General features: G+C 50.8%; 4 protein-coding genes and 2 non-coding genes across 6 annotated transcripts; 4 read left to right on the forward strand and 2 right to left on the reverse strand.

Annotated features, from left to right (window-relative positions):
* Positions 1–29: 29 nt before the first annotated feature.
* Positions 30–2,296, forward strand: LRP88_07806 (protein NOG2; the record flags this gene model as incomplete). The annotated part of the gene is made up of 3 exons (XM_083244323.1): positions 30–127; positions 184–925; positions 1,274–2,296. 3 exons carry the CDS (start codon positions 30–32, stop codon positions 2,294–2,296), a joined length of 1,863 nt encoding a protein of 620 aa, XP_083098817.1.
* A 376-nt stretch (positions 2,297–2,672) lies between these two features.
* Positions 2,673–4,193, forward strand: LRP88_07807 (ankyrin repeat domain-containing protein; the record flags this gene model as incomplete). Its single annotated transcript, XM_083244324.1, has 1 exon — positions 2,673–4,193. One exon carries the CDS (start codon positions 2,673–2,675, stop codon positions 4,191–4,193), a length of 1,521 nt encoding a protein of 506 aa, XP_083098818.1.
* Positions 4,194–4,662: 469 nt separating this feature from the next.
* On the reverse strand, positions 4,663–4,734 carry LRP88_07808. The gene has a single exon. It is a non-coding gene; the product is annotated as a tRNA-Thr (tRNA).
* Positions 4,735–4,814: 80 nt separating this feature from the next.
* Positions 4,815–4,886, reverse strand: LRP88_07809. Its single transcript has one exon. It is a non-coding gene; the product is annotated as a tRNA-Thr (tRNA).
* A 446-nt stretch (positions 4,887–5,332) lies between these two features.
* On the forward strand, positions 5,333–6,121 carry LRP88_07810 (2-deoxyribose-5-phosphate aldolase; the record flags this gene model as incomplete). The annotated part of the gene is made up of 1 exon (XM_083244325.1): positions 5,333–6,121. The coding sequence occupies one exon, from the start codon at positions 5,333–5,335 to the stop codon at positions 6,119–6,121; it is 789 nt and encodes a 262-aa protein (XP_083098819.1).
* Positions 6,122–7,051: 930 nt separating this feature from the next.
* On the forward strand, positions 7,052–8,334 carry LRP88_07811 (uncharacterized protein; the record flags this gene model as incomplete). Its single annotated transcript, XM_083244326.1, has 3 exons — positions 7,052–7,157; positions 7,214–7,504; positions 7,757–8,334. The coding sequence occupies 3 exons, from the start codon at positions 7,052–7,054 to the stop codon at positions 8,332–8,334; spliced, it is 975 nt and encodes a 324-aa protein (XP_083098820.1).
* Between the last annotated feature and the right edge of the window lie 3,917 nt (positions 8,335–12,251).

The following is a 12,251-nucleotide window of genomic DNA, read 5'->3' on the forward strand; positions in this document are numbered from 1 at the left end:
CGCCAGTACCTCGACCATTTTTCTTCATCATGGGTACTGGAAAGAAGGAGGCCACTCGGCGCGAGCGCCAGGGAAAGACTGGCGATGGCCTTGGAAATGTCAGGGTCAAGGGCGAGAACTTCTATCGGTAAGAACGCTGTCGCCAACGCTTACTGTCCATTCTTGCTGACCCAGGTACCGCAGCGATGCGAAGAAGGTCAAGCACCTGAACATGTACAAGGAGGGCAAGGCGCAGAGGAATGCGGAGGGAAAGATTGTCAAGGCTGCGTCGTTCCAGTCGCGCGACATCCCCAACGCCCGAATCGAGCCGAACCGCAAGTGGTTTACCAACACCCGAGTCGTCTCCCAGGATACCCTCAAGGCGTTCCGAGAGGCCATGGAGGAGAAGGCCAACGACCCGTACCAGGTCCTGCTCAAGTCCAACAAGCTGCCCATGAGCCTGATCCGCGATGGCAAGGACACCACCAACGGCATCAAGCAGCACAAGGCCAAGATGACTGTCGAGACATCACCGTTTGCAGAAGTCTTTGGACCTAGGGCGCAGAGGAAGCGAGTCAAGCTTAGTGTCAGCAACTTGGATGACCTGGCGGACGACACTGAGAAGAGTATGGACACCTACCAGGAGCGACTCGAACAGCAGAGGCTACTTAGCGGTGCCTCTGGAGACGCGGAGAACGTTGGCTTCGATGACAAGCCACTCACGATGGCGATCGAGCCTGTGTTTGACAAGGGTCAGAGCAAGCGAATCTGGAACGAACTGTACAAGGTCATCGACTCTTCCGATGTGGTCATCCATGTTCTCGACGCTCGAGATCCTGTGGGAACACGCTGTCGCAGCATTGAGAAGTATCTCAAGGAAGAGGCTCCTCACAAGCACTTGATCTTCGTCCTGAACAAGTGCGACCTGGTCCCTACCAGCGTTGCGGTAAGTTTCGCTACTCTCTTTTCTTTTCTCTTTTATCTCCCTTCCTCCTCGCACCCCAATGTTCTTTGTCAGGATTCATTCCTTTATTTCCCATGGAACGTGTCTGTTAAAACATTGGGAGAATATACACCATTCTCGACTGTCGACAACGTTTTGTTGTTAGGCTGATGTGTGCCGTTTTGGTTACCATCGTGAGAAAGGTCCCGTGTCCGATTGAGTTGAAGCCTGCCTATGTCATATCCAATTTCTGGGGCATCGATTTCAGGTTTCTTAGTGATGACACAAACATTTCTTCATCTTGATTCTGTATTGCTATACATGTCAGGTACGAATGCTAATTCGAACCAGGCTGGCTGGGTTCGCAGTCTATCCAAGGAGTACCCTACTTTGGCTTTCCACGCGAGCATCACCAACTCGTTTGGTAAGGGCTCGCTCATCCAACTCCTCCGACAATTCTCCTCCCTGCACTCGGACCGAAAACAGATCTCTGTTGGTTTGATTGGTGGCCCCAATACTGGAAAGTCCTCCATCATCAACACTCTTCTCAAGAAGAAGGTTTGCAATGTTGCGCCTATTCCCGGAGAGACCAAGGTCTGGCAATATGTCAGCTTGATGAAGCGCATCTACCTGATCGACTGTCCCGGTATCGTTCCTCCCTCCAGCACCGACTCTCCTACCGACCTAGTACTTCGAGGTGTGGTGCGTGTCGAGAAGGTGGAACATCCTGAGCAGTACATCCAGCCCCTCTTGAACAGAGTCAAGCAGCACCATATGGAGAAGACATATGAGCTGAAGGGCTGGACAAACTCGACCGAGTTCCTGGAGCTTCTGGCCCGCAAGGCAGGTCGACTCCTCCGTGGAGGCGAACCTGATCTGGATGGAGTTGCCAAGATGGTTCTGAACGACTTCATGCGAGGCAAGATTCCCTGGTTCACTCCTGCGCCAAAGGCCGAAGGTGAAACCGAGGACAAGGTTGGAGGCCGAGAGGGCAGACTGGGCGAGATGCCTCGGAAGCGAAAGCAGGAAGACTCGGCTGAGGATGAGGATGCCTCTGCCGAGGCACAGCTGCAACAGGAGCTTGATGCTGCCCTCGAGAAGGCTGAGGAGCAAGGATCAGATGATTCTGATTCGGAGTTTGAAGGATTTGGAAGTGACACCGAAGACGCGCGGTCAAGGAAGCCGTCTTTCGGAGCCACTGTGGACGAGGAGAGCGAAGGAGAGAGCGCCTCAGACGATGTGATATCGGTGGGCGGCTCCGAAGAAGAGGAGGAGGTGGAGGAAGAAGAGGAAGAGGAAAAGGCCCCTGCGCCAACAATCAAAAGCAAAAAGAAGGGAAAAGGCGGTCGACCTAACAAACGTCAAAGGACATGATCGGCCTGGAGTCGGTCAATCTCTCTACCTTCATCCGAGAGAGTTGCTCGCGCCTTTCTCGACACCTTAATGATACCCACGTTAATGCTTCCGCCCACTTGTCTCTGTCCATCATGCGAAGTAGTTTCCCGATTCTCTCACGATTTACAGGTCTCTCATATGCTTCCTCCTCGGCTCAGTCTCTTGATTCCGCCAATCAGTCGGGCTGCCATCCTTGCGGCTAACGCCCCGCCTGTTGGTCCAGCCTTCTTGCCTGCCACCGTGAACAACTCACTTCAGGCATCAGTTGACATGAGATGTCCGAGAAGAATAGTCTTATTTTACACATGTGAGAATATTTGTTTTTCCCCGGACGACTATCTTGGCCGAAATCAACATGACGACCCTAGACGAACCCCAATTGCAAGATCACGGGGTGACACTTACACAGCCGAGCAGGGAGCCTGCGATCACGAGATCGGACGCCACGCTGGACGAGATGCCCATAGAGATTCTCCGTGACATTGTCGATTATCTTTTTTTGCCTTTCGTGCAGGACTGTCGTCCTTGGGATAGCGAGTACGAAGACGAGTACCGCACCAGGCCATGGACCATCACGCCGCATATCTCTGAAGTTTGGGGAGACATGTCACGCTTAGCACGGACTTCTCGTCGACTGTACGATACCATCACGCCCTATCTTTACGGGCTGGACGCCAGGTACAACGGAGCATCTGCTCTTCTCATCTCTGCAAAGAGGAATATCCCATCTACCATCGCCAAGTCTTTGGAAGCTGGAGCCGATGTAAATTCTATCGATACGACGGAACCTGTATGCGAAAAGGCACAACCACGACCAAGACGATACCAGGCGCCAGATCCGGAAGAGCAGAGATGGGAACATGAACCTATCACACTGACAGCACTTCACTGGGCAGCCCTCCGAGGTCATGAACAAGTTGTCGATCTGCTTCTTGACTGGGGCGCTGATGTTGGGCACTCTGGGCAGACTTGTGTCGGGATCAACGCTTCATCGCCAATTGACTTTACCTGCAAGTCATTTATTCGCGCCATGATTCAGATCAAATGTCGATCTACCGGGAAAGCATACGCCAGCTGTGGTCTTTATCTCGAGTACAACACGAATGCCTTGTACTTTGCGCTTCTGGAGTCTCGCAGCGAGTCGCAACAAGCCAAGACAGCGGCCCGGGCTGCAATTGCAAAACGGCTCATTCAGGCTGGCTCACCTCTTATCACGCATACCGGGGTTGGGCTTCACGCATTGCATCAAGCGTGTGCGGACTGGAACACTGAGGTTGTCGGGTGGCTCCTAGAGGAGGTCGGTGTCGATCCGAATGTCCCTGACGCGATGGACAACACACCTCTTCACCATGTTGCTATGTGGCGCGACCATCCTGCAAGTCTTGATCCTGGACTGGTAATTCGACTGCTCCAGGAGCGAGGGGCCGATATCAACGCAAGGAATGCCGATGACGAGACACCACTTCAGGCTTGTTTCCGAAGGAAGAGCCGTTACAGCCAGGCTGCATACTGGGTCACTATTGAGCTTATTAAAGGAGGAGCGTACTTACCTGATGCCATCTCTAGGTATAAGAAGAGGCCCTACCTTGAACGGGACGAGATGGATCGGGTGCTGCAAGAAGCTAGAGCTGGGGGCTTGGCAAAGAAGTTGGATGAACCTGAGGATCTAGAGGAGAGGAAAGAGAGGGCCTTTAAGATGGCCAATCACTGGGTCTACAGCCGGGCGAATTTTGGCAAGTCGGTTCCTGAAGAGGTGGCTGCTTGGAGTCAAGCCCAGTGGCGGCGTTATTGGATAGATACGACGATGGGGTGGCATTGTCACAATGCGAATTGCAGGGACTATGGCGAAGAGCCGGTTGATCTTGTAGTTTTGTGAATGAGAAGTCAATTGAGGGTGACTACTCGTAGACAGCCTTGGCTGAGAAGAGTGCGCTGAGCTTTCTAGATCGTGGACGTCCATTGTCTCTTTGAAACCCTAGCATGTGAAAATTGACCGCAGATTCAATTTTTCGAAGCTTCTTTGTATATCTAGCCTGCATCTTATTACCTCCTGTGTTACATGCACTTCAATCACATCACATTGACCTCTTCACTAATTGAGATGCCCACGAGGTTTCAACTTGTATAATATTCCGTTTCTGTTTTACATATGTGTGATGAGTCAACAACTCGGTCTGAACTCCCCGATCTTAGATATGTGATAACAGTCATGATAACAAATTGTGAGCATCAATACCATGATACATCACCACCACATGCGGAAACAGCAAAAATAGAAGATACGGCCTCCCACCCTGGACTGAGGCACGAGAGAAATTTCCCTGGAGGGCAAAAGAATAAATAGCTGCCCCCACACAGGATTGAACTATGGACCTTTGCATTACAAGTGCAACGCTCTACCACTGAGCTATAAGGGCTGTTGTTGGAGGGCGAGCTTCTATGACACACCAAGACCTACGCAGAGAGGAATGCCCGAGAGGGCAAAAAATTAAACCGATGCCCCCACACAGGATTGAACTATGGACCTTTGCATTACAAGTGCAACGCTCTACCACTGAGCTATAAGGGCAGCTTTTGTTGAAGTGGCGACTCCATGTTAGGACCTATAGATGCAACTTGGAAATTATCGCATCCCTCCAGCACCTCTTGGACCTTGTAATTTGGTCCAATGCGTCTCGGAAAAAACAATAATTCCCAAACCTACATCTGTTTCTTTCCTAGACCCCAAATTCGTACCACAAGTTGAAGAAAGCACGTGGGTTGGTTCCGCCGGAGAACTGATGTATTCTCTCTTCCACCGGAATGGTCCCACCGGAGGCATCACACACTTACACCGCGCGGTGTTGATGCACCGTCATGTACGTCTCATGCAGCTTTGACCAAGAAAAGTTGGGGTATTTGTGAAATATGATTGTCTATATAAAGCATCATGGCCTTTCTATTAGGCATCTATCAAATTCACCAGTCGCATATACTCGAAACAACATCAATTCTTGATCATATTCCCCAGCAAACATGGCCGCCACAAACGAGATCACAGTCACCTTGCGCCGGCTGGCCAAGATGATTGACCACTCTCTGCTGCACCCCACCATGACCGACGCCGACATCCTCAGCGGCCTTGCCATCGCCAAGAAGTACAACGTGGCCACCGCCTGCGTGAAGCCATACCTCATTCCCCTTGCAAAGAAGGAGCTTGAGGGCTCTGAAGTTCTCGTCTGTCCTGTCATCGGCTTTCCCCACGGAAACAGCACCACCGAGGTCAAGGTCTTTGAGGCTGATGCTGCAGCGGCTGCTGGCGGGAAGGAGATTGACATGGTCATCAACATTGGCAAGGCTCTTGGAGGTGATTGGGAACATGTAGCCGACGAGATTCGGCAGATCAATGACGCCGTCGTCAAGCACGGCGCCATTCTAAAGGTCATTTTCGAAAACGACTACCTCGAAGAGAAGCACATCATCCAACTTTGCGAAATCTGCTCTGGCATTGGTGTTGGATTCGTAAAGACCTCGACGGGCTACGGCTTTGTGAAGCAGCCAAACGGCCTGTATTCGTACAAAGGCGCTACGGTGCCTCACCTGAAGCTCATGCGGGAAAAGTCAAAGCCTGAAGTTCAGGTCAAGGCTGCTGGAGGAGTGAGAACCCTGGATGATTTGCTGCACGTCATGTCGCTTGGTGTGACGCGGATTGGCGCCACGGCTACCGTTGCCATCATGGAGGAAGCTGTTAAGAGGGGAATCACGGATGAGCCTACGACTGTCAAGTTCAAGCCGATTGACAGTGGTTCTGCTGGTGGATATTAGGTGGATAAGGCAAAGATGGAGGAAAAAGCTATGGTAGTTGTGTGCATTAGGAGGGACAGAAATATCTCGTAATGAGACTTGTTGGGTCCCACCTTGATTTTCTGTCTTTGTTTCCTGATTGTGGGAATCAATATATTTGTCCTTTCACAACTCTCTGCCTTGATCAACTCCCACTCATGTTTGCCTTTCGATGATCACAGGACATAGGCAAGTACGGGAAAAGTCAGATACAAACGAAGGGAAGGCAAAGAACACAAATTTGATGTCAAACAAAACAAGGCGCTTTGCAGTTGTTTGGCCTCACAATAATTCTTCGATAAAAGGCCGATGCAGGTTACGGATCGGCCCGCGGTAGTTTGATGTGATCAAGTGTCATGATTGCCACAAAATAGTCCCTGCGGCTTCCAACAGGAATTGAGGTATTAAAGTCTCCTATAGTTACCATGCAGAGAGCTTAAGCTAAATTTATTGCAGAACTGATCGTGCGACCCCTCTTTGAGTTATGTAGACTCGCCGTGTTTTACATACTTCGAGAGCTACCACTTCTGTTACACCCACCCGCTTAAGGTGTAGCGTACCGTTGAAACAGCTATTCAACCCCCTATAGATACCAATCATGATGTAGACTACTTGTTGTAGAGGAAATGTTTAACATTGTTATTCACTGATTCGAAAGCTAGAGGAGCAAAGTCCCCTGAATCGACTAGTTGGGCGAAAGTTACCGGCGGAGGCCCTTCCACCGGATGGAGACATCACCCTTCAGTGAGATACCCCGCCTTGCATATGTAAACTATCGGTCGTTGAGACCCATTGGCTATGGATCGAGTGTCATGAAGGTATAAAAGGACATGGAAGTATCAAGATGCGAAATGAACACAGACTCATACCCTCCCCGCACTATTGCTGTTCCACCCCACGATCCCTAACGACATGGACCAAGCTGGCCCCCTTCCACTTACTTGCAAAGCAGGGGTCGTGATAAAGCATGGACCTGACTTCAAAGTAGAAATCCAAGACGTGCCTATCCCCGAGCCTGGTAAGTCGTCCGATGGCACTTCAGATGAACACTAGCGCAATACAAACTGAACACAGGCCCGGACGAGATCCTGATCCGACTCAACGCTACTGGTATATGTTACAGCGATATACACTACATGCTGGAGGATTTGCCACTGCCAAGAATGAGAGACTACGGAGTTCGGTCCCCAGGCCACGAGGGCGCGGGTGTCGTTATCAAGGTGGGCGTAATTGTTAAAAACTGGAAGCTCGGTGACCGTGCCGGGGTGAAGCCAACTTGGAATACGTGCATGTCTTGCCAGCTCTGTTGGTCAGGCCTTGAATGCCACTGTGCTGAGGCTGTGCCTACTGGTCTCAAGGTTCCAGGTAAGTTCTCAGTTATGAGAAACAGGTTTCCGTTATTCGGTCCCAGTGTTAGTTCTGAACTAATCTCTACGCCTGATGTTCTATGCAGGAACTTACCAGCAGTATATCTTAAGCCCAGCTAGATACGCTTCTAGAATCCCAGATGGGGTAGACGACTTCTCAGCCGGGCCTATCATGTGCAGCGGATCAACTATGCATCGGTCTGTATGTTGCCAGTAACCCTTGATTAGTTAACATTTGACCCAAGCTAAGTTGTCCAGCTTGTTGAGTCTCGACTTCGACCTGGAGATTGGGCCGCTTTTCTTGGAGCTGGTGGAGGTGTAGGCCACATGGGCGTACAACTTGCCAAGGCAATGGGCCTTCGGGTGATCGGTGTCGACGCTGGGGAAAAGAAACGCAAAATGTGCAAGGACCTTGGCTGCGAAGAGTTTGTTGACTTTTCTGACACAAAGGACGTCCCTGAAGAGATCAAGCGCATCACCTCTGACAAAGGAGTCGATGGGGTGTTTGTCACGGCATCTTCACCAGCGTCGTATACCATGGCTACCAAGATGGCCTGCATCGGCGGGAGGATTATGTGTGTTGGGATGCCCCCTTCTGGGACTGCCTTTGCCGGCGATGATCCCATGTTTCTGATGCTCCGCAACCTCAAGATCATTGGAACACTCACTGGATCCATGAAGGACACTGAAGATGCGCTGGAGTTTGCCGCACGGGGTTTGTTGAAACCCGTATACGAGCTATTTGGCATTGAGCGTTTACCGGAGGCTGTTGACTTATTGAGGCACGGAAAGGTTGCGGGCCGGTGTGTGATTGACTTCAACGCCTAACCAGCCGCACATAAGGGATCTCCAACAGTGGTCTACATATATGACGTTTAAGTTAAATTGTAGTTCGTTTAGACGAAATTGATCTACGGGTCCGAAGAGCAACTGTATTGTATGGATCCCTTCTCATCGCCCACTGTACCCAAGTAGCTTACAGAGTGTCTTCCAAGCATCCTCAACATCTTGAGGTATGTTCACATGGACGATGGAACCCTTGCCATTTGGTCCGTATCCATTCTCGTCGTCACGCATTCGTGGGATTTCGCCGACAAGCAGAGACATGAACCGATCCATACTCCAGAGGCCCTTTTTCCAGCTGTCCCCCATACCCAAGTCGGCAAAATCCAAGTATGACAATAGGCTGTTCGTGCCCCCTACTGAAGCCTCTTTGGTCATCACCTTCGGTCTGAATGTCGGCCAGCTGCTAAAAATTGGAGGCCCTTCGATCGCGTCGGCGTACACTTGCTCGAATGCAGCTACTGTACGCCTACACATGGTAGGATCTTGAGCCACTATAATCGATCTTGGTGACTTGAATCCATGAGCATCTAAAAGCTCTCTCGTCTTCTGGGCATTGAGGGCGCAATTCGTTGAAGCGTCTTCCACAAGAACGGTCAGGCCTTGCCGCTGTGTATCTCTTGGCCCCGGGTTGATGCTGTTGGCTTGCAGATCAAAGAAACTCTCCCAGATAGCTTCCAAGATGCGACCTTCGGGCTGTCCTTGTACTTGTTCAGCAAGAGTGTTGTATTGTGGGTGACGAAGGACAGCATCGTGCATCAACTGGGTTGAATGGCCAATCCCACCGCAAAGAACAAAAACTATGGATTTTTGATTTAGTGAAGATGCGCCTATTCACAAGGTTAGAATTATTCAACCCTATTGTAGTTGTAGGGAGTTTGGTGGCGAGTAAGTCTACAGACCAGTCGTTTTGGTTAGTTCCGTCACCGCAGACATGACAGTCTCCGCGGTGGACAGAACTGCAGATGCACACAGGACTATGACGCTTGTAGAATGCGAAGTAACTGTAGCATTCTGATTGTGCGTAGTCGTGGATGGCTGATAGAGGGCATGCTTGAGATCCGAGAAGGTCCGAACTTGTTCTTGGGCAACAAACGCCGAGATGGTATTGGCAGCTTCGGCAGCCAGCACCGCTTCCTTGAAAGAAGCCATAGCTATTCTGTAGGAACGGGAGTAGGACAATAGAGCTTGATGCTGTGAAAGTTTAGATACAAACAAGGTGGTGAAGCAAACAGACATTCACGAAGCGGAGCAGCCGAAAACGGAATCGGGTGTGGCCGCAGGCTCCAAAAAAGGAAATCGGTTCCGGTGGAACAACCTTGACTTGACTTCTTCCCGACCCGGTGGCATTCTTCATCTGGCTTCCTGAATGACCTGTATTGCCTTATCATTTCATTCTATCAGTTTGTTATCAGAGAGATACTTGGTCAATCCTAGGTATGAGAGGAAAGGTCCCTAGCGCATGTGAGAGATGTCGCAAACAGAAGCTCAAGGTGAGTATCCTCTCCTTGTTACACCAAAAACTGTAGCTGAGACAAGATCTAGTGCGATATTGAACGTCCGTGTACCCTATGCGTGCGGTCCAACGTAGAATGCATCACTCCCCCGGTCGAAAGATGGAGAGTACACCATCCACAGAAGGAAACCCCCGCCCCGCGTGGAGAGCCAGCAGCCAAACGGCGTCGGCTCCGTCGGACGAGAGATGGGTCCTCCGCGCCGGTATCTCAACCTGAAGGGGAAGGACCTGCCAGCCCTGAAGTCATCAGTTCAAGCCCAGCGAGAGCCCCCGACGATTCTACTGGAGACGCTCCCTGGAATGCAAGTTCCACGATCACACTCGTTGAAGAAGTACGACTTGAAGATGATCAAGATTCATGTTGACGGCGTCGCTAAGACTGATTTTTAGGCATTCCATCATCATGAAGCGCCTTCACCCGAGGAGGCAGAGACATCTGCTTTCCTGGCAAGCACATGGGCTCACCCGAGACCCAGAGTATCAGGGCAGCGACAACCACAGGGAGCACCGAGTCCGTTACAGCGAATGCTCTCTCAGCACCTCCAGAATACCCGACGCCGCCAGGTCCCAAGATCGTCCATATCCATCGCCACAGGGCAAGAACTGTTGATGCTGCTACCTGACTTGGAAGTGGCAACGACACTGGTCGAAAACTACTTCGATCGGATTCATTGGTTCATGCTGGTCTTTCATCAACGAGATTTTAGGAACAAGTTCCAAAATTTGTACGGTCCTGGCCCACGTCCTTCTAACGAGGCTAGCCAAACCAACGGCCGTGTTGGTTACATTGCTGTGCTCTTGGCTGTCTTTGCAACCAGCTTGCAATACACCAATGCTGAACAGAAGGACCTCCTATTCTCACACGGCATCGACACCGAAGCACTCAAAGACAAAATATTGGTAGGGCTCAAGCTCAGATTTCTCGACATCATATCATTGGGCTCTTTGGAGGTTGTCCAGATGTGTATTCTGCTGGGAAGTTACTACCTCTATCATGGAGAGCCCGAGATGGCATGGCCGCTGTGCGGCTCCGGTTTGCGCATAGCTCAAGCACTTAACCTCCATCGCAGGGTCCCAAACGACAAATCCGATGACGAGTCTCTTCGAAAGATGATTGAAGATCGAAAGCGCGCCTGGTGGGCCATCTATGAGATTGAAACTTTCTGTTCGATGCTATATGGCTTTCCTTCGAGTATATCCGACCGCGATTGCGACGTCGCTCCGCTTAACCCGTACGACGAACACTCGGGCTCCATGTCAGAGGAGCAGTACGCGACGAAACCGAACCTTTTGTTCTTCAAATGCGCCATGTCGAAACTATCAGCGATTGTCAAGTCCGCTCTGGACGATCTCTACGGGACTCGTTGTAACGGGGAGCGGCAAGGCCCGAGCCAAGCCGCCCGTTTGAAGAGTCTCGTCAACAAGGTGGCATCTCTAAATTCAAGACTACTTAGATGGAACGATACTCTCTCTCCGAAACTCAAGTATGACGAGTTGGCTGGTCAATCATTGCCTAGCGATCAAGTGGCTGGCCGTTCAACTCAATCCGAGGTGGAGTTTGAAGAACATCTCTTCAGACTCCAAGCACTTTCGCTCAAGCTGGCATACGAAAATGCAAGAATTCTTGTCCACAGGCCTTTACTATCCTTCAAAATGCGCCGACCTCCCTCTGAAGCCCGAGAAGAAACTCCTGGTTGCCAAGACCCCTTTCAGCTCGCAATGCGTACTTGCCGAGACGCAGCGCTACAAATATCCCAGGTCGGATCAACCACGTACCTACGAGAAGCCTCTGAAACATATGCGATTGCATTTGTCTCTCTACACCTTCTCACTGCTGGTGTGACCTTGTGTATATCAATATCACTCGATCCACTGAGCTTGAAAGCCTACGAATCGAGGATGGGGATTCGTAGGCTTATGCAGATACAAGCTTTGCTAAAAGAGAAATCTATTGTTGCTGCCCAAGGACTCGATATCACAACAAGACTGATGTCTCTGGTCATGGCTAAGGAAGTCGACGCCATGTTCGAAGTTGGCCCAGGGGGCCAAACAACAGGCAGACGGTTCGTAGACTCTGAACGAGGGGACGCCTCCACGGGAATTGCCATAGAAATATCCTCCGAGCAAGCTCCAGCGCAGGCGCTAGTGGAAGTACTAGCAGCCGCTGATGGGGATCTTTCCGAGTTATCACACATCGATCTGCCCAGCCAAGCAATCAATGGGACATTCGATGACCAACTCGTCGAGTTTTGCGAGAATACATTCCTGACGGAGGCAGTTTTGGAATATGAGCAAGGTACGTGGTATTTCACTCGGGAAAAAGAAAACCTTGATTTACTGACGGGTTGGATAGCCATCACAAATCCACTGAGTATAGCCAACCCGA

The sequence above is a fragment of the Fusarium phalaenopsidis genome (assembly GCF_050370095.1).
Source record: "Fusarium phalaenopsidis strain FUZ10S chromosome Unknown contig_32302, whole genome shotgun sequence".
In the NCBI taxonomy this organism is placed as follows: Eukaryota; Fungi; Ascomycota; class Sordariomycetes; order Hypocreales; family Nectriaceae; genus Fusarium; species Fusarium phalaenopsidis.